This window comes from Theropithecus gelada, chromosome 15, assembly GCF_003255815.1.
Source record: "Theropithecus gelada isolate Dixy chromosome 15, Tgel_1.0, whole genome shotgun sequence".
In the NCBI taxonomy this organism is placed as follows: Eukaryota; Metazoa; Chordata; class Mammalia; order Primates; family Cercopithecidae; genus Theropithecus; species Theropithecus gelada.
In genome coordinates, this window is record NC_037683.1 from 102,501,504 (window position 1) to 102,522,350 (window position 20,847).

Sequence of the window (20,847 nt, forward strand, 5' to 3'; positions counted from 1 at the left end):
GTGTGTGTCGGGGGTGTGATGTGTGTGTCCCTGCCCGTCCTTCACAGCTGGTACCAGGGTGACTGACGGCAGTAAATGTGCATTGCTAGTCGCATGACAAAGCTTAGACAGCGGTCCATCCCAGGGCCAGTACAGTGCAGGATGGCTGTGCAGCAGCTGTGAACGCTCTCAAGGCCGCTGTCCCTCCCGTGCGACCACAGTGCACACTGAGGCAGTCGGCTGCTCCCAGCTGCTCCAGGCCCTGCCGGTGCACTCAGTCCCCCAGGACTCAGGATCATAGGGCGAGCGGCTCCCAGGGCATGGGCCCCAAGGAAGTGCAGTCCTGACCTGCGACCCCTCTTGTCACTGAGCCCAGGGTACCATGCTTGGGGTGACACTCTGTGCTGTCTCAGCTGGGCACTGCAAAGGCATGACACCCCAGGCGTGTTATAACCTCCCTTCTCAGGGCCGTCCCATCCTGTCCCAGGGACAAGGCTGGCCTGTGCCAGGGCCATCAGTGGATCTTTCCATATCACCTTCCACTGATAATTCCACTTCCCAGAGGCGAGAACTGTGGTGGTGAAGGGACGAAATGTGTCTAGGTGGAGAGGGGCACTGGCCGCCAATCTCCCACCCCAGCTCCTGACACGGGCTCACAGGTGTGGCCCTGTCCCTCCCTTGGATGGGCAGCGAGGCCCCTGGGTGCAGGACAAGGGTGGGCCTCCACCCCACCACCAGGCCTCAAGCTCTCCCATCCCCAGGACATGCCTCTCCGCCCTACTCTGCCCACATGGCCACATCACCTCCACCGCACCCCACGTTGGGCCCTTGTGCCCTGGCAGCCTCTGCACACACCACGGGCTGTGTTTTCCTCTGTGCAGACCCACCCTGATCCCCCATGAGGAAGCGCTTTGGCCTCAGAGGGCCTTCACCTCTCCTGGATGGCCGAGTCCCTGGGGTCACTTTCTGAGCACTGGCCAAGAGTGTGTTGGGGCAGGTGGGGACATCTCCTGGGTGACACATGAGTCTCCACCAGCTCTGGGGCAGACCCAGTCCCCAAGTGCGACCCTGACCAACTGACCTTCCATCGGTCAGCCGTCTCTGGGGGGTGAGACGCTCCCCAAGACACAGGGTCACCCAGCAGAGCTACAGGCACCAGGACGCAGCATGGTGAACTGAAGATGTCACCAATGTCCTCTAAGCTTCATATTCCAAAGACACTTTGCTGGCCCTTTAATCAGACAGCCCCCAAACCACTGTGACAGCTACCACGGAAACAGCCATTACAGGAAAGAAAAACCCAGCCAAGTTCCAAAGCAGCCCTGCCCTGGGTGGCTGGGAGAGGACACAGGAGGAAGCGGCAGGCCTGTGCCCTGAGTGTACTGTACTGCAACCTCCAGGCCCTGGGCCTCACCTGGAATGGCTCATTCCTGGCCCACCAGGCAGAAAACGGCACTCACTCTCCTCAGGAAAGGATCTCTGGACTTGCAAGCCACACTGTGACCTCTGCCGCAGGAAGCATCCACAGGCCCCAACAGAACCCCGCAGCCTACTCGGGAAATTCACAACCACAGCCCCTCTGAGTTCACGGCATGCCCAGGACGCCCTGGCTTTGGCCCACCCTTGAAAAGGCCGAAGCCACTCTCTCCTAAGCTGGTCCTCCCTGGGGAGGTCTCACAGCCCTCGCAGGCTGTGGCCTCAGTGGAACAAGGGAATGGGAATGTCCCAGATGGGGCCAAATGCCTCTGGAGAGAAAGTAAAGACCATGTGAAAAGGGGGTGGGGTCCATCCTGAGCACTGGGAAAGTACCGCGCTCCTCTCTCAGCTCCCCTACCCTCCACACACTGCTCCTGGCCACGCTGCTGCAAGCCCACGGCTACATTCCCATATCCATCTGTGGCCGCCAGCTTTGTTAGGTCCGGCCATGGGAGGCATTGACAGGAGACAGGAAGGTGGAAGGAGAAACGTTTTTGTGGCTTCTCGTAGGGCCTCCAGCAGTGGTGAAGGCAGTGTGACGGGCAGGGCGAGGCTGCAGATCGCACGGCCACAGCCTCGGTGGCACAGCAAGCGAGACTGAGTAAGTGTTTGACACTTCACTCCTCCTGCCCAAGGCTGGTAATGGAAACCTCGCCTTCCCACTTTGTTCTCAGCCCTTCTATCACCTTTGTAACCAATTCCCTGTGGTTGAAATACCTGGGTGGTTTCTGTTGCTGTAACAGTGATGTCCCTTCTCCCTGGGCACCCATCTTTCATTCCCTGCTGACCCCAGGGGCTTGTGGGTATGCCCGCCTAGCTACAGGGGGCACACCTGGAGCCTCACATTTAAAACTGTAACAGCAGCCGGGCATGGTGGCTCACGCCTGCAATCCCAGCACTTTGGGAGGCCGAGGCCGGTGGATCCCCTGAGGTCAGGAGTTAGAGACCAGCCTGGCCAAGATGGTGAAACCCTGTCTCTACTAAAAATACAAAAATTAACCAGGCATGGTGAGGTGTGCCTGTAATCCCAGCTACTAGGGGGGCTGAGGCAGGAGGATCGCTTGATCCTGGGAGGTGGAAGTTGCAGTGAGCCAAGATCATGCCACGGCACTCCAGCCTGGGCAGCAGAGCAAGACTCCACCTCAATGATAAATAAATAAACAAACAAATAACATCTCCTGACCATACAGCCTGCCTGCATCTGCTGGCAAAGGAGCCCTGGGTCCACGGCCAGTTCACAGAGACCCATTGCCCGCTTCCCAGCCTCCCCACCAAGGAGGAGCTTCCTGGGTCTGCCTGAAGGACTCCAGTGCTGCCACAGGACACAGGCTCCATGGAGACAGGGAGTCCTCCGGGATGCCTGCACCAAGGCAAACCACCTGGCTGAGGAGCACCATTCAGCTGTGAGAGCGGCCACAGGCGGCTGGGCACAGGCTTGGTCCGTGGCACCCAGTGGAGGGGAGGAACCACACCAGCCAGCCCCGCAAAGCTCCGTCTCCACAGCGCTCCACGCTCACTGGCAGCTTCTCCTGTCCAGTGCTGGCTGCCAAGAGACATTCCGGGCTCAGCAGAGATGGGCCACCTGGGGCTCTCAGAGCTTGTTTAACAGGAGAGGGCAGCACCTTAAAACTCTCAGGAGCTACTGACAGTGTGTTTAACATGTTTTAAAAGAGAGCGATTGGGTTTGCTTTTCCTCGTCATTAACTTCATTCCTCCCCGCGGGCAGGCTCTAACATGCCACTTCCTTTCTTTCTGTATCTACTGATCAGTCAGACGACAACACAGGGGCCACCAGGGTGACCATGCACTGCCTGAAGCACAGGATACATCTCTGAAGTGTGGTTCTGGACATTCTATTATCTTTCAAGAGCAGACATCCCATCCGAATATTTTCCAATCCAGGGCAAATGGCTCCAGTGACCCAGAGGAGTACACTAGACTCTCAGTCTTTTCTGTTTTTATTTTATGATGATGATTATTTTTGAGACAGGGTCTTGCTCTGTGGCCCAGGCTAGAGTGCAGTGGCACCATCATACCTCACTGTAACCTCAAACTCCCAGGCGCAAACAATCCTCAAGGCACGTGCCACCAAGCCTGGTTAGTTTTTTTCACATTTTTTGGTAGAGATCAGGTCTCGCTATATTGCTCAAGTTGGTGTGAAACTCCTGGCTTCAAGCGATCCTCCTGCCCTGGCTTCCCAAAGCAGGGGGATTATGCCCACCCATCTTTTCTGCTTTTAAAAACCATGAAGCAAGTCATTAAAGCAACTCCCATTCTGAAGCTCTTTTTAAAAATTTCCAAATACCACATATATCAACCTCCAAGTTGTTAGCAGAAACAGAAGCACTCTGGCTCTAGAGGCTGAGGCAGGAGGATGGCTTAAGCCCAGGAGGCAGGGGCTGCAGTGAGCTATGACTGTGTCACTGCACGCCAGCCTGGGTGACAGAGGGAGACCCTGTCTCTTGAATATATATATATATATATATATATATATATATTTTTTTTTTTTTTTTTTTTTTAAGGGATAAGCAATCCTATATACCATGGGTTGGGAAACTGGGGCCTTTGGGGCAAATCTGGCCCACCGTGGATTTTTATAAATAAAGTTTTATTGGCACACAGCCCTGTCCACTCATTGTGTATTGACTGGCTGCTTTTACAATACAACAGCAGAGCAGAGTGGCTGTGACAGAGCCTGTGGCCCACAAAGCCTAAATATCTAGCCCTTTATAGAAAACACTGGTTGGCCCCTGTATACTAGAAGTGGTTTCACACTGACTGTCTACACTTTCCCTCGGGATAGACCCACAATGAAAGTGTGAAATGGCTCAACCCAAGGGACGCAGCCAGGACAGATAAAGAAGGCAAAGGAACACATGTGGAGGGATGTGGAGGATGCCCCCGCCTGCCCCCCACCTGTGGGAGGAGACAGATGGACAGGGCACAGGGGACAGAGAGGGCCCAACTCACCTGTCGCCTGGCAGAAGAGGTGGAAGGTCCCCAGGGCGTGCACGTGCTGTGCCTGGTCACTCAGGAAGGGCGGCAGTAAGGAGACCTTCGAGCTGCTGTCGGGCCCCGCACCTGAGGCTGGCCAGGGGGTCCAGGGGGAGGAAGGCCTCCTGTCCCCCGCATGGCCCAGACAGGACAGGGAGGAGGAGCCAGGAGGAGGGAGGGGCTTAGGAGACGAGGCTGTGAGACAGAGAGGACAGAAAAGAGAGGGCACTGAGGAAGAAGTCGCCAAGAGCACGTCACAGGCCAGAGAGGGCAAAACACAGCAGGAAACGGACAGAAAGGAGTGAGCCCAGCTGTGCCGCCTGGGCCATGCAGGGGCGGGAGGCTGCATGGCCTCCGCTAAGGAATGTCTTCCCCAAATCAAGGATAGAAGCTTCTCATTTATTTGGGTACTTTCCAAATGTATACAATTCAAAGTAGAAAAATAAAAACAAGGTAAATCTTATAAAACACAAATGTTTACACCAAAATGGTCAAATCCTATCATGCTGGAAGACGAGACTGTCCACACACACACACAAACATCCAGAGTTTATTGCTCTTCGCCATGGAAAAAGGAGTCTCTTCCCGATGGGTATTTACAAAGCGGGGAGATGGAGTGTGAAATTCACCAGTGTTGAAGTCGTACCGCCCATTCACATCTTCAGGACAGTGGCAGGAACAGCGCTGTGCGCTTGAGGGTGCTGTGGTCGCAGCTCGCGGCCCCGGCCACGGAGGCCCAGTTCTGTTCCAGTGGCGGGCAGCTCAGTGAGGCTGGATGGAAAGTCCGGGCAGGCAGTGGGTATGAAATTGAAGCAAGAAGAGAAAGGAGATGTTCAGAGAACCAAAGGCGCCCTTGTGAAGGTTCCATCTGTCTCACAGGAGGTTCTGACCGACAGCTGTGGGCTCCAGATTGTACCGCGCTCCCATCTCAGCTCGGGGCCAGCCTGGCTCCACTCAGCTCACCCGGCCACCTTCCCTTGCTCAAAACCCACCTCGCGGACGTGGGAAGGTCCTCCTCTTCAAGAGAGTAAAAGTTAAAAAAAAAGAAAAAGTAAAACAAAGTACAGAAAGAAAATCTCTCCAAAAACGATGCTTCCCTCAAGGAATAAAGTTAAAAAAAGAAAAAAGAAAAAGGTGAGTGGGTTCCGGGCAGTGTTCATGTCTACATTTCTAAAAGCAGAAAGAATCCATTTAGCAAAAGGAAGTTTATCCCTGAGAATCTTAAGCAACGTAAGCCATATTTTATGCCAAATATATAACAAAATCTGGAAGATATACATCTTCTTCTAAATATTAAAACATCTGCTTCTGTAATTAAAAAAAAAAAATGACCCAAGACATCAACACAATCAAAGCAAAATCCTAAAAAAATAATTAAGTGGAAGAAAAGGTTCGTGCCAATCTGGACAACAGGCGATAAGTTACCAATCTGATAAACTAAAACGTCATTTCCAATCTGGAATTAAATTATCTTTTAGTGGCTGCTACAGGGAGGGGAAGCTGAAGGGATGCTCTTCTCAGCCAACAGAGGTCCAGCCATGTTTCCCCCACTACAGAAAGGGCTCAGGAACTCTGTGCCACCCGCGGGCCTTCTTCAAGTACTCCGACTGACTGCAGAACACGAGACCGGGATGCAATGCTTGTCATTTTTCCAAAAGGACAAAGAGAAACCAAGTCACAGGCTCAACCCAAGAGAAAATAGACAAGAGGACTGAGGTTGTCTGCACGATGCGGGCTAACCTACGCAGCACTGCACGAGACTCGGATACTGAACAGGAGAAACACAAAACACTCCAGGCCTGGACACGTCGCAGCCGAGGCGCCGGCGGGGACGCACAGCCAGCCTCAGTCTCCATCTGCATCTGAGTCCGCGAACTTCAGCTCACACTTGACGTCAAAGGGCTTGTCCCTGGCGGAAAGGTCGTCGATCCTCTGTGAGTCCTCCCTGTCCGTGGGGACTTTGCTGGTGATGGTGTCTTGCTCGGTCTCATAGCCAGTGTCCAGGGCTGGCTTGGGGTGCTCCCCATTCTGCTGGGAGAAGCTTCCTGGCTCCACTAACGTCTCCTTCAGGCTCTGCTCACGGTCACAAAAATCTGACTTGGGCTTCTTCTTCCCGATCAGCAGGGCGGAGCGGAATTTCAAGCACTGTCTGGGCAGGTATCCCTTATAGCAGTTGTAGAAAAAGAGGCAGAGGAAGAGAACAAAGAAGAAGAGGAAGAGGGACATGAGGAGGCGGTTATCGCTGGACTTAAGATACATGGTTTTCTCCGAGTGGAGCTGGGGGACCGTGTTGATGACAATCTTTGGTTCACAGGATGTGCTGGTGGGCACAGGCTTGGGAGGAAGGGTGATGGCCCCGGAGGAGGTGGCCTGCACGGCTGGGGTCGGGGGAGAAGACCCTTGGGTGGATGCCACCAACACTTTGGTGGCAATCCTACTACCTTCTGTCTGAACAACTGACAAGGTGGGGGCCACCACGGGCTTTGGAACCACCTTCACTTCCAGGACGTGCTTGGCGACTACTTGGAAGACCGTCTTGTTCTTAACCCTCTCCTCTGACAGGCACTGGTACACCCCACTGTCTCCTTCTGATAAGTTGAAGATGAGCAAGTTTTTTCTGCCCATAAGACCGTACTTGGGGCTCTCGGCCTTCAACACGCCATTCTGGAACTTCCAAAACACCCGGGCCAGGTTGGACTTTTGGGAGCATTTCAGTTCCGCTGTGCCACCGTGCTTGAAAAAATGCTGCCGGTAACTTCCTTTACTTTTATCTGGAACATCAAAATAAATGTGCACAGCGTCAACAATCCCCATTTGCTATTTAACAACTTCTTTAAAATACCCACAAGATGATGCAAGAGTTTCACCCACTGGAGCAACATGGAATCTTCCAGAACAACTAAGGAGATAAAGACATGCGTGACCAAAAAGCAAAGATGAGCCCTGGATGACAGCCCATAGGGACAAAGAAATCAGAGGCAGCTCTGAGCAGCAGAAATCGCATTTCTCACCCGTGTCCCAGAAGAAAACGCGCCAGGCTGGGGAGGCTGAGCAGAGGCCAGTTCTGCGCCTAGTGTCGCTCTCTGAATCAGACACGAGATGCTTCTGCTAGTGGCTACAAGGAAGGCTGACCTTTCAGTGTATCTCAGCACTCTCCTCCTGCCTAAACTTTTTTCTTTTTTTTTTTTTTTTCTTGAAACAGGGTCTGGTTCTGTTGCCCAAGCTGGAGTGCAGTGGTGCAATCACAGCTCACTGCAGCCTCAACCTCCCCAGTTCAAGGGATCTTCCCACCTCAGTCTCCAGAGTAGCTGGGACTACAGGTGTCTACCTCCAGGTCTGGCTAATTTTTGTATTTTTTGTAGAGACAGGGTCTCACCACATTGCCCAGGGTGGTCCTGAACTCATGAGCTCAAGTGATCCTCCTGCTTCAGACTCCCAAAATGCTGGGATTCCAGGCGTGAGCCACTGTGCCCGGCCAGCTTTTCTTTTCTTTTTAGAGTCTGAGTCTCACTTAGTCACCCAGGCTGGAGTGCAGTGGCATGATAAGCTCACCGCAGCCTTGAACCCCTGGGCTCAAGCAATCCTCCTGCCTCAGCCTCCCTAGTAGCTGGGACTACAGGCATGTACCGCCATGCCCAGCTGTCTAAACTTTTCTTAGTCTGATGACAGCTGTCTTGTCAGGGACAGGAGGACACAGAACCGAGGGTCAAGTCTGCCTTTAGCACCCTGGAAGGTGGCTGCTGGGGAAGGGGCGTCCTGGCCTGATGCCACCCCTCCCTCTGGGCGAGGCGCTATTTCAGACATCCACAGGCGGGTGAATCTCAGGTGGGAGCCCCAGGGGAAACACCACCCCAGCCCTTCCACTGCCTGAGGATTAATCACTCACAGGCTCCTTTCTCCCCATTTATAACAGACTTAGGTTTTGTTTAATGAGCCCCAAGCTAAGCAGAAAGAAGACAGGACGGTTTTGGAAGGAGACTGCTCCCCAGTAAACAGACACACTCTAAGTGGCTTCAAATACTCTTTTGGCAAGAAAAAAAGACAGAGAAGACCACGAGTCTGCTACAAGACACTTGACCTCTGTTCCAAGTGGAGAAAGAAAAACAAAACACACACAAATGCCACAGAACTGAAGCACCGTGAAATGGTCACAAGACCTCGCCACTCCCACAGGAAACAGGACGTCGAGGAGTCACTCACCCGGGCACACAGAAGCATCGCCGCTCATCTCCTGAATCAAACCCCTGCAAAACAACCGGCAGTGTTACTCACCCGCACACACGGGGACATCCCCCGGCGGCGCGTCCCGCCCCGTACCTGCTGGGGCTCTCAGTCTGGTGCAGAGCCACACACGTTGCTGTGGGTGGGCTCCAGGCGCAGTAGGGGTCCCGAGCCAGCACACAGTCCTCGCAGGTGCCGTGCTTCCCACAGAAGGCCAGAGGGGCCTGGACCACGCCCGAGTTAGAGCCAGCATAGACGAACCTCCTGCCCTGCGTGTGTGAGACACAGGAGAACTAGCATCAGGCAAGCAGGCACCAGTGTGTGGGAAGCAGCCAGAGCGCACCATCAGGGCACGCCGCAGTAGGGAGGAGAGGTACTCAGGACCAGAGGCGAACAAGGCAGGTCTGCGACCTTCCGGCAGAATACACGCGCTACGTCAGGGCTCACTGGGCCTTAGATCCAAATCCCTCTCTCCCCTGTCTGGGCACCCACTGCCCGGGTCCTGCCCTCCAGCAGAGCGCTTCTCTGCATGTGTTTCTCTTAGCCAGTGGAGAGGCTGTTCAGTCCCCACCTCCAGACTGCCTCCACGTAGAGGGGGATGCAAGAGCCTGGCACTCCTGGTCATCTTCCCGGCCTTACTACAGGGGAGAAGGGGCTGCAGCCAGGGGCTGAAGCACACCACCTCGAAGCCCAACCTTATCCCTCGAGCCAGAATGTGAGCACCTATGGGCGGGGAGCCTCTTGTGAGGGTCTGGATCCAGCAGGGACCTAACATAACGGGGATGCCAAATGGACGACATGCAAAGGATGAGCAGATCGCGATACATAACATAAAAGAAGGAACAATGCCTTTGCTCTTCACGTGTCTATAAGTAAAAGGGAAGAGCTCCAGAGCAGCCACACCCACAGCAGAGGGCAGGTGAGACTCTCCACCTTCTGGGACACTTGGCTCCCAGGGACACCAGCTTCAGGCCAATCCCATCAGCCCACCTGGCACCAGCAGTGCCCAGCACACAGGCATCCAAGGCTGCTGACTGCTTTTGAACGGAACTCAGCTGGAAGGAGGGTGCCCCACACTGCACCCACCTGAAGCAACAGACCTGGAGGTGGCCCGTGGAGTGTGCTGTCTAGCCTCTGCCCAGGGCATCTGCCTCGACAGCCTGGGAACACCTTTTGGTTAACAATACAAGATTCTCAAATTTACACACAACGTACTGGTTTATGGTCAGATGAAACATGACTTTCATCCTCAGAGGATACGCTGGGAGTCAACTTCAGAGTATGGCTGGAAGATCACAGGCCCTGATGCCAACACAGAAGGCCCCAGGCCACACACCCGGCTGTGCGGGCACAGACCCACCAGAGAAAGGGAAAGCCTCCAAGGATGGAAACTGTGACAATACACAGCAGAGGGAACCTGGCCCGGCACTGGCCTCACAGCAGCAGCAGCAGCAGAGACCTGGGCAGATGAGGCCACATGCGCACCACGTTTGTAGGCAGGATTGAGGATGATATCCCGGATCACAGTTCGGGCACCACGCGGCTTGTGGAGTGGCGGAAACGTTCTCTGGCACAAAGCCAAGCTGGGTAACTTCCAAGGGACAGCTGGTCCTGCTGGGTCCCGTGGGGGACACCTGCGAGGTGGTGTGGACACCATGCAATGCAGAGCAGGGTGCCCTGGATGGCCAAGCAGGGCATTGAGGGTGGCTGTGGAGGGTGGGGTGGGCTGTGGGGGCAAGGCCCGTCCCAAGGGGATCCAGACCACCTCCTGCACCCTGCAGGAGACTCAGCCTCAACTTCCGCTTCTCCCGGATCGGGCTGGGCTGGAGCCCAAATGAAACTGAGCTGTAAAAACTAAAAGACGCCACATGGAGACCAAGGGATGATTGTGGAAGGGAAGAGGGGACAGGGAAGGAGGAACTGGCCATCAGGACAGCCAGCTATAACTGCCGCAGGCAGGACCCACTGGTGGATGTGGATGCCAGTGGGTGGGAGGAGAACAGGGCATTTCTGTAGCCTATCCCTGCAAATAAGCATGAATGACTATGGGGGTTTCCCGCATGCCTCCCCAGGGGGTGGGGCTCACTCTCCCCGACCCGTCAGTGTGGACTACATGCCCTGACACACTCGGCATGGAAAAAGACGGCAGTGACTTGGACCGAATGACCGAGGTCATCGCGCTGGTGTGAGTCATACAGATGCCACATCCCCAGAAAGCGCCTTCTTTGGTGCTCCCCGTAAAACCACGACCCCAAGATAATCACAAGAAAACACCAGACACGCCACAAAACACTGGACCACTCCTCTCCAGGAGTGCTGAGGTCAGGGAGGCAGGAACAGAGCAGAGGCCGAGGAGATGCAGTGTCCAGTGCAACCCGGGGTACTGAGCCAGGAAGGTGGGGGGTGGGAGGTGAGAGGGTCCAGGGTCTAGGGTTCAGGTAACGTACTGCACCATGACAGCACCTTGGCTCAGATAAATGCACACTGGTTATGTGAGACATCGCACATGTGGAGCTGGGTGGGGGCGCTCAAGATCCTTCTGCACAATCATCAAAACTCATGCGTAAATTTAAAATTATTTCAAGACAAAAAATTTTTTAAAGGCAAAGAAAAAAACCTTACTGGGCACCTGGCAGCATGAGTGAAGCACACTGAGAGCAAGCCTGTCTTGTGTACTCCTGCCCGTCGACGCCCCCTGCCTCCCACTTCCCTAGGCCTGAAGATTGTCCCCGTGCAGGCAGCTCTCACGCTCCCATCTCGGTCTCTGCTGCTGTGTGTGCACATCGGACCCTGAGGGCAGGTTGGAGTGATGGTGGACATGATCAGAGGCAACCAAGCTGTCCAAGTGCCTTCCTTGCCCTCTGCCACACTAGCAGCTCAGCATCCCAAGGAGTCCTGGTGAAAATACAGACACAGCCAACTCAGTGGGCTCAGAGAGGGTCAAGCAAACTGCGTCTGCTATGTGCACCCAAGGAGTGGAAAGCAAGGACTTGAGGTATCCGCACACCCACGTTCACTGCAGCACTGTTCACAGGAGCCAGAAGGTGGGAGCAACCGTGTCCATCAAGGGATGAACGCGTACATAAAATGTGGTCTTCACATACGACAGAGGAGTATGCAGCCTTGGAACACCCTGACCCCTGAGACAGCAGGGAGGAACCTCGAGGACAGTATGTTAAGTGAAATAAGCCAGTCATGAAAGGATAAATACCGTGTGATTCCACTTATATAAGGTACCCAGACAGAAACTGAAAGCAGAATGGCGGCTGCCCCGGGCTGGAGCAGGGGAGAATGAAGAGTTTGTATTTCATGGGTAAAAAGCTTCTGTTTGGGAAGATGAAAAGCGCCGTGCAGACAGACAGTGGTGATGGCTGCAAAACGACGTGAATGTTCTTAATGCCAATGACGTGCACAATGAAAAATGTTTACGACGGCAACTTTCATCTGATGTGTATTTACCAAAATAAAAAGCAAAACCCCATGCTTGTCATCGGGGAGAGGAGGTGAGGGTGGAGGAACAGCGCGTCTCCCCAGCCGTAGGACAGGGGGAGGGCGTGGCACTGGCCGTTTCTCTGTTTGCTGATCACCCTGAGAGAGCCTGATGGGGACGGGGGGCACAGTCTTCTTACCACTGAACAGCCGCTTCCTGCTGCCATGGCCATGGAGCTGGGCCTTGCACCCCCACCTGGAGGCTACTGGGGCCCAAGGAGAAGGCACAGGACCCCACGGCAGGCAGGATGCATTTCCGCCTGTCCAGGCAACTAAGCCACATCCCCACCAATGGACGCTCCTACAGAGAGAGGCGGGTCGGGTGGTCCAGTAGGACCAGCAAGTGCTTCCCCAAACCCACTGGCTCCTCCTCCTGGGCGCGAGGCTCCCTGTGGCCGACTGCCCTGGTGCAGCCACGTGACCGAGTCCTGGGAGATGGCAGGTGGGCACTGACCCGTAACCGCCTCTATGCGGCCCTCCTCTCCCTACCCCCTTCTGCCTTTGAGGATCAGTGCCCATGTGCTCTGGAAGCCTCCACCAGCCCAGGTCCCTAAGTGACCCTTGGAACAGCGTGTCATTCTCACAAATGTCCACACCAGGGGCCCAATCTTTATTCTAACGAGAAGTCCACATTTTAGAGACGTTACAGGTGCCTGCCCAGTCTGGCTGAGGCCACTGAACAGCACGATGGCCCCAGAACAGCTTCTGGGTCCCCTCCTTTCAACAATGAGGCTGGGGCGAGGCCCTGGGGGTGGGCCGTGGCTAAAGCATCAACCCTTCAAATCTCCAGGGCCCCCTGTGTGTGCTGGAGACCGAGAGGCTGGTGAACAGATGCCGGAACCCGGTGGCTTCTGACTCCCTCAGGCTACTTCATTCTCTTTTCCTTTCAGATTTGAGGGAGAACTCTCCATTAGCAGAGAAGGGAAGTCAAAGGGCCCAGGCTCCCAAGCTTTGTGGACACAGGGGAGGGAAGAGGACGGAAGACCTGGAGGGGCGTTTGCAAGTATGCACCTGCTGAGGGTAGCTATCTTACCTGGCCGGACAGGGGCCCCCTTCCTCTGCCCGTTGCTCCTGGCTGAGGGAGGAGGGGCCTGACTGGGCCTGGACCCCACAAGGTGGATGGAGGTCCCGGCAGGAGCCAGGGCCAGAGAGGCAGCCCCCTAAAGGCCAGTGTAGATGCCCACCCAACCCTGCCAAGGGCTGCTTGGGAGTATTGCAGGCCGGACCCAAGAGTCTCAGCCACAGGTGGACACAGCTTTACAGATGAGACGAACCACTTCTCTTGCGGATTTTCCACGCTGACGAGTCAGCTGTATCACTATCATATCCCACAGATGCAGTCTGCACACCCCCCAAGCTCAGGTCACAAAAAAGTGTCTTCATGGAGCACTGCCCACCTCTCCACAGCCTGTAAACCTGCACCAACAACTCAATGACAGTCCAGCAACTTCGAAGAGAAAGTCCCATCTCCCCAGGTCTGCCTTCCCGCCTCCCCCAATTCAGATCCCACAGCTCATGGAATGGCTTTGTGTCAAAGTCTGAAGGTTGGCTCATCCAGGGCAGACTGACAGAGGGGCCTGCCTAGGAGCCCGACCCCAGCTTGGCAACTCTCCTGTCACCTAGAATCAAAGTCACTGAGCCGGGAAGCACCCCGTCCGGCTGCCTGCGTCACTTTACCTTCTTTGAAGACAGCAGCAGGGTCTGGACCGGCTCAAAGTCCTGGAAGAGCTGGGTCTCCTCGATGATGTGAACAGCATGCTCGAGGCTGATGGCTTTGTGCAGAGCTCCCCGGTCTGCAGGGTCAAAGCTACAGGTCAGTGACACTAACCCAGACACAGAAACCAAGGACAGTGACCACAGCGGCAAACTTCACACTCTTCACTCTCAAGTCATTCCCTCCACAAGATACTTAGGAAACAATGATGATTTCACATTAGAAACAAAAAAAGGAAAAGCCTTTGGCAAAATAAACACCTGGAAACCCAAGTGTTATGGGTGATTCTGGTTTTTTGCCAAGGAAAATAAACTGTTCCATTGTTGACCCCAATAATCCTCATCGGCTGGGTGCCACATGAGGCAGCTCCCACGCTCCACCAGCCCTTGGGGTGTCACTGGTAAGGGCCCTAGGCAGGCGGTGAGGGCAAGGGGCATGTGAGGTCGGCTGGGAGGCTCCGAGGGCAGGCCACAATGCACTGCCAGCCACTGTGGCTCCTGGCCCCTGTCCCTGTTCCAAAAGTGCTTATTTCAGAGTCCACATGCCAGGGCACATCTAAAACCTGGCTCCTCAGCCAGGAAGCAGGGACGTGGTCTTCTGCCAGCAGTTAGGAAACGCCAGGCTGACGCCTCCTCCCAGGTGGCTCACACCTGCCCCCTGCACGGGCATTGCCCCAACTCCTCAGCGGCCAGTACTCCTCTGCACCAGCCCAGCCCAGCCGCAGGCCAGGACTTGCATTTTTATTTCTAACAAGTATCCCCAGCAGCCTGGTGGTCCCAGATCTGAAAGTCACCTGGTGTGGTGACTTCTCAGAAATCTTTTTACGTTCCCACAAACCTCCCGGGTTACCTCGAGGGAGGCAACAGAACTACTCCCAAAAGAATAATTGGATTTGCCCATTTTCCTACCAAAGGACACAGATGTGCTGTCACTGTCAAGCCTGCCAAGCCCTTGGAACCCACCTGTGCTGACAAACATGACATCATAGACAGTCCCATCCAGGGCCTGGGTCCGGTCCACCACAATCTGGGTGTAGTTCACATCTTTCTTGATTAACCTGGGCCTGTTGTCTATTGGGGTTACCGAGTCATCCATCAAAGGGTGGTCTTTGACGAACTGCAGCGTCTTGTCTGGCAAATTCAAGGAGCTGGTGTAGTTGGCGGCCCGTGCCTCACTGTCGATGCACTGCAGGGAGGAAATCCCCCACTGTTAACGTGCTCGTGCTCCCACCACCCAACGGGTGCTTCCACACAAGCAGCCAACGCAGGCGGGCTGCAAAACCTGGAAACCACACAATGCATTCCTTGAAATGAGGGTAGCAGTGAATAACTTTACTATGCGGAAAGGTGGCCTCTCCCCAGTCAGCAGAGGACACAGTTATAAAACCCATCTGCGAGAGAGAACTGCACTCACGATACATATTCAGGAAAGGAATTTTCATCTATTTGTAAGTGAAAAACACTGATTGAGCTTTTGAAATTGAAAAACAGAACACTGATTTGCAGCTTTCTCATGAAAAGAATGCTAAACATGGCTAAAACCAGGCCAATCTTAAATGGTATAAGAGCCCAAGGGATTATTTTTTCCTGTTCTAGCTCCCTGATGTGTGTAAATCAAAATTTGTGACCACGAGTGAACACATTTTACTAAGCTATGCACAGAAGGAGCCATGATGGTGTCAGGGACAGCGGCCCTTGGGAGGGAGCTGGTGCTGCAGTGAGCTCTGAGGGCCAGGTCACAGCCCCACAGAGGGCTGCGCACATGTCTGCCACACCCATTTCACCATGTGAGGGAGGGAATCGGCCTGGAAATTCCCAATGTCTACATAAAGTTCACTGTATTTAGGAGAAAAAAATGTGACTCCTGTTGACTAGTGGATGGTGCAGAGGCCTTTGCCAAGGAATCACGTGTTTCTCTGTAAGAAACTGAAAATGAAACAGGCCTAATTGTTACGCAACATCAATTGTGCAAAACAGCTGCCCCAGCCTTCTTGTTTGTGCAATAGTGTAGCAAAGACTGTTACATAACACGCAAAAGGGAAGAAGGATGAGCTGTGCTCATCGGCCGTCCTAGTCCCAATGCAGAGAGCCTTGGCGTGGCCAAGTACCCAGTCCCTGAGCAGGCCCCACTGCCTGTACCGGATTCCATGCCCTGGGCCTTGAAGAGAAAGCATGGCCCGCCCCCAATGCCCCAGCTTACCGCTCCAGGCCGCGGCTTGGGGACCGGGCCGTTGTAGCGCACCCACTTGGTGTGGGACTGCTCCACCGTGGCGCTCTGCATGTATTTCCCGTGGGAGAAGACCTCCTCGGCTGTGGACAGGTTGTAGGCGCACACTGCCGACAGCCCCACGTTGTTCCTGGGGAGGGGAAAGAGGTGACGGGACCGCCTGGCGGGCATCGAGGCAGCAAGGAGGGAGACTCCACCCAGAGCACTTACAGCTGTGGGGTGAAGAGTGCGTAGAACACAGGCACCTTCAGGCCCGGGGACCTGAGCACGAAGACGTCCCGCAGCACATTGAAGACCAAGCTGCTGTCTGGCCGGGAGCAGATGAGTCGGGCTTTCAGGAAGGAGGTCCATTTCTTCTGCAAGGTCCTCAGGCCGCCCTGGTCCCCCTAAAACCCCAACAATAAGACGTGGTGGGCCGAGAGCAGATCCCCTGTGGGCAGGCACTAAGGTCAGAGGTGCACCCCTCCATGGCCCAACACAGCGCATCTGTCCCTGACTGAAACAAAGCTCGGGCAACAGGGCACAGAGGTCGCAATTATGTGTGTGGCCCGCAGCACCGCATCCAGGTTCCAGCTTGGATCCCAGAACGCTCCCGGGTTAACACACAAAACAAAAAGGACAGAAGCCCTCTCACCAAAAGCTCCTTTGACCGTCCATGCCTACCTATGCCCAGCACTCAGTCCTGCAACCGCAGAGGTGCTGCCGCACTCACACACTTCCAACTGCCAAGGCCCCTGGCATTGTGTGACTTTCCTGACCCAGGACCCATCAATGAACACGCTCTGGGTGGGGCAGATGGCAGCAGCCTCCTTCCAGGGGACAGCCACCGGCCCTGCAGCCTATCTTGGGCAAATGTGTGAACCTTCCACCATTTGAGGGAACAGAGCCTTCACTTCCTTTCTACCCAAAGTATCTGCTAAAGTGCTTTGAGCCTACTAAGTTCTTTATAAACGCTTTTCAGGGATCCGATGACCAAGACACAATTATAAACTACGCACGACTGTGTGTGGTCTGGAGAGAAATACTGAAATCACAAAACCTGAGTGCAGAAGAATATGAGAGAGAAGCAGTCTTACTTATTTTGGACACAGGGAAAATGTTCCCTCTTCATCTCTGCTGTGTGACTACAGGAGCCCAAATTCTCTTTTTGATAAAAGGACTTCATTTTCCTCCTTGATGTTTTAGCAAAGAATAATTTCCAGTGCATTTCTCGTCAGGGGTTTCATTTGGCTTTCAGGTCATGGGCAGCAGGCGAAGCGTTCATGTGTGCCTGGGCGGTAGGCAGGAGCTGTGGGGGCTAAGCTCAAACCACCCCAGTCCAGGAGTTCAAACAATCATGGGGGGAAAAAGGGATCAGTGGGGACAACGGCAATGTGCCTACGACTTGCAGAGACTTGTGAGGGGTCAGGGTGGCTGCACTGTGCATCGCTGGATCTGCTCACTGATCCCGCTGCAAACCCTCAGTGCTGGGTAATAAGTCAAGGTCAAGGCAAGTCTGATCCTTGGCTTCCCAATGGCAGGGGAGGGCTCGAGTCCCCTGGCCAGTGCTGCTCTGAGGGCATTCTGAGCACTTCGCACACCTGCCAAGAGCCCTGGAACTGCAGCACCCTCCCCATCTCAAGGGGCACTGGCTTGTCCCCGACACTCACACTGTTGATAGGATGGTTTCCTGGTCTGCAAGACAGAAGCATGGCAGCCATGGCTGGGGGATAGCTGGAAGATATGGTCAGTGAGCCCTGGCTACAGAAGGCCTGGGCAGGTAGCAAAGCAGGAGGTGGATACTCAGGTGTGTGCATCACCCACCTTCTTCCTTATGCAATGGTTGTTAAGGGAACGGCGTCGAAAGCACTCACTTTTGTGCGCCATAAGCATGAACGGAACCCTGCTTCTCTGATGTCCTGATGGTCATCACTAGATGAGAAAGGGCCATGCAGGAACTGTCTACCCATTTCCATGAGAGATGAATGGCTACCTGCTCCGAGATGAGCGCCCGGCCAGGGACATGGTGGCTGTGTCTCACGTGGTTTCCCCCAGCTCCTGAGGCCTGTCAATGCACCTTCCAGAAACTGCCACTGAGCAACCTTGAGATTTCCTAGAATCAAGCCCACAGCTGCTCTCCTGCAGGGAGCGCTGTGCCTACAGTGTTTCATTTTAAAGGCAATCCCCCTCTACTTTTTAGATACTTAAAGATTTGTGTTTTGACAAACTTTGGTATTGGATCTCTCTTCTTAATCTTAAGCCATCGGTTACTGTTTCACTCTTAGGTAGATTAAGAGACAAATGGTGAAATTCCAACAGAATCTGGTGAATACATTCCACAAAGCCTTGCTTTTTATAAGCTGGGGAGGTTTGAAGAGGGTGCGTTAAAAGACAGAACCTCCTGAGAACAGGAGGCTAATGAGTCACACATGGGGGCCAGCACTCCCTCGGTCCCCATAACCACCAGAAATAAGATCCATTGAGAGCCGCATCTGAGGCCCAAGGGAATAAAGTGCTAGGGAAAGTGACATTTCAGACGAAGGTCAGGAGCCACCCATCATCCAGGCACACTACTGCCATGGCAGGGGCCAAGCGAAGCCAGGGTGCCTGGCACTCACCTTGCACACTCTTGCTATCCGTGGGATCAGCACCCTGAACACAAACTCGTACTCCACAGACACCTCTGTGAAGAAGAAGTAGACCCTGTCATCCTCGCCGTCGGGGCTGTCTGGGCTTTTTCGAATCACGTCAGCAAACACAAAACTAGGCTCTGCAGAGAGAGGACAGTGATTATCCCGGAACACAGAGCTGGGGGCCTGCCTGTACCCGCGAGGTCACGAGGCCAGCCTGCACTGCCTTGGGGGCCTGAGGGCTTCCCTGCAAGGATGTCTGGAGTGTGCACATGCCACAGCCCAAGCAGAAACTCCAGGGTCCGCAGATGATGACAGCACTGAGCCCACAGGGTGCCTTACCCCCACCTCCTCGGCCTCAGAGAGGTGCCCCCGGCAGTGGTTCTGCAGCGCATCCCACCCAGGCCCACCCAAAGAACTGAGGCTGGGCCTCCTGACTGGAAGGCAGGGAGCCAGATCGTACCAGCATCCGAGACCTACGTAAGGTATGCATTTGCTGGTTTAAACAACACATGCTTCAAATCAACAAACTCTAACCACCAGATCCTGCCCCACCCCGAGGAATAGCCGAGTGTCCCTGAATCTTGGGTCTTGGGATCTGCCCTGAGGTCAAGAGGTTCAAAACCCAGGGCTCTACTGGCTGGCATCCACAAGAAAAGGCTCCATGAACAGCCACCAGCTTCTCCCTGCACATTGAAGACGGACATCGGACATGTGCCGCTGGCAGCAACAAGGCACCCAGAGCCCAACCGACCAGGCGCTAGACGCTGGGCCTGGAGGCAGGTCCCACACCAGTGTTGGCACCACACTTTAATATCACTCCAGAAATTACACCATGTCCCCATCTGATTAGTCTGAGTTTGCCATTTACTATCAGATTCTCACTTTTATGACAGTCTCCCAAATCCATTTTTAGGGGGTTGGTGGTGAGCTGTCTTAAGACAGTTAGCAGAGAGAACACCAAACAAGATGCCCTGGGACTCTGGCCATTGCTGGGCAGTTTGGGAAGTGTCCCCCACAAACACGGGCTGACATAAGCTGGGGGGCCCCCAGGGCTCAGAGACAGCAAAAGGAGAGATCAACGGGTGTGCGCTCATGAGGGGACATACACCTCCCACTAAGGTGCACTGCTCCTCCTTACCGTTCAGCCAAGGGATTGCGTATTCCGTCCTCAGAGGACTGTGGGAAGAATTTCGGGAGATGATGGGTTCACTTCCCAAAAAATTATACGACGTCCCCGAATAAAGTTCTCCATCTGCAGGGCCCCAGGAGAAAAGAGAAAAAGGGAACCAACCTCTCAGGCTATGGCACCAGCCCCGGGAAAAACATTCAATACAGTGTTTTCCTTTATAATCCAATTAAGTGTCCCCCCGGGGAAGGGGAAAGACAGTCTACTCAACTTTTGGAGTGTCCTGTGTCTTCTAGTTATTTCTTTTTCGAGATGAGGTTTTTTTGTTTTGTTTTGTTTTGAGACAGAGTCTCACTCTGTCACCCAAGCTGGAGTGCAGTGGTGTGATCTCACTGCCACGTCCGCCTCCCAGTTCAAGTGATTCTCCCGCCTCAGTCTCCCAAGTAGCTTGGACTATAGGTGCACACCACCACGTCTGGCTAATTTTTATATTTTTTTGGTAGAGATGGGGTTTCACCCTGTTGGCCAGCTGGTCTCGAACCCTTGATCTCAAGTGATCCAAGCGTGAGCCACCGCACCTGGCTTAAGACGAGTTCTTGCTGTTTCCCAGGCTGGTCTCAAACTCCTATCCTCCTGCCTGAGCCTCCCGAGTAGCTAGGACCACAGGCGTGCTCTCACTTTGATGGGAATAATTTAATGCTCCATGTTCAGCTGCATTTTAAGAGTCATGGGGCAGTAAGTAAACATGAGCAAGTAATTCCCGTAGCCAGGAAAATGCTGGCAGATGCAACAGTGGGTGCACACGAGGCTATGACCACTTGCTCAGGGGTGCAAGACCACCGCAGACAGCATGTGGCTCGGTCAAATTCTTACTCTCAAACAGGAGCATTTGCTCAGCAGGAGGGGATTATCCAAATGACATGAGCCAGCAATGGATACAAAGTGACATTTACCATGGAGGCTACTATCCTTGCAAACAATTAATTCAAAAGTTAAAGGGTCTATATAGT

The 20,847-nt window shown here is 54.1% G+C and overlaps 1 protein-coding gene across 1 annotated transcript in view; it reads right to left on the reverse strand.

Moving 5' to 3' along the window:
- Positions 1-20,847, reverse strand: part of SEMA4D (semaphorin 4D) — a 132,520-nt gene that overhangs the window by 9,457 nt on the left and 102,216 nt on the right. The window contains exons 9-17 of the mRNA XM_025358831.1: positions 19,850-19,963; positions 18,697-18,848; positions 16,310-16,485; positions 16,073-16,229; positions 14,836-15,058; positions 13,837-13,952; positions 8,767-8,939; positions 8,650-8,693; positions 4,426-7,220 (exon numbers count right to left, since the gene is read on the reverse strand). Of these exons, the coding sequence (XP_025214616.1) occupies positions 6,295-7,220; positions 8,650-8,693; positions 8,767-8,939; positions 13,837-13,952; positions 14,836-15,058; positions 16,073-16,229; positions 16,310-16,485; positions 18,697-18,848; positions 19,850-19,963 (2,081 nt within the window). The 3' untranslated portion in view covers positions 4,426-6,294. The remainder of the gene's footprint in view (positions 1-4,425; positions 7,221-8,649; positions 8,694-8,766; positions 8,940-13,836; positions 13,953-14,835; positions 15,059-16,072; positions 16,230-16,309; positions 16,486-18,696; positions 18,849-19,849; positions 19,964-20,847) is intronic.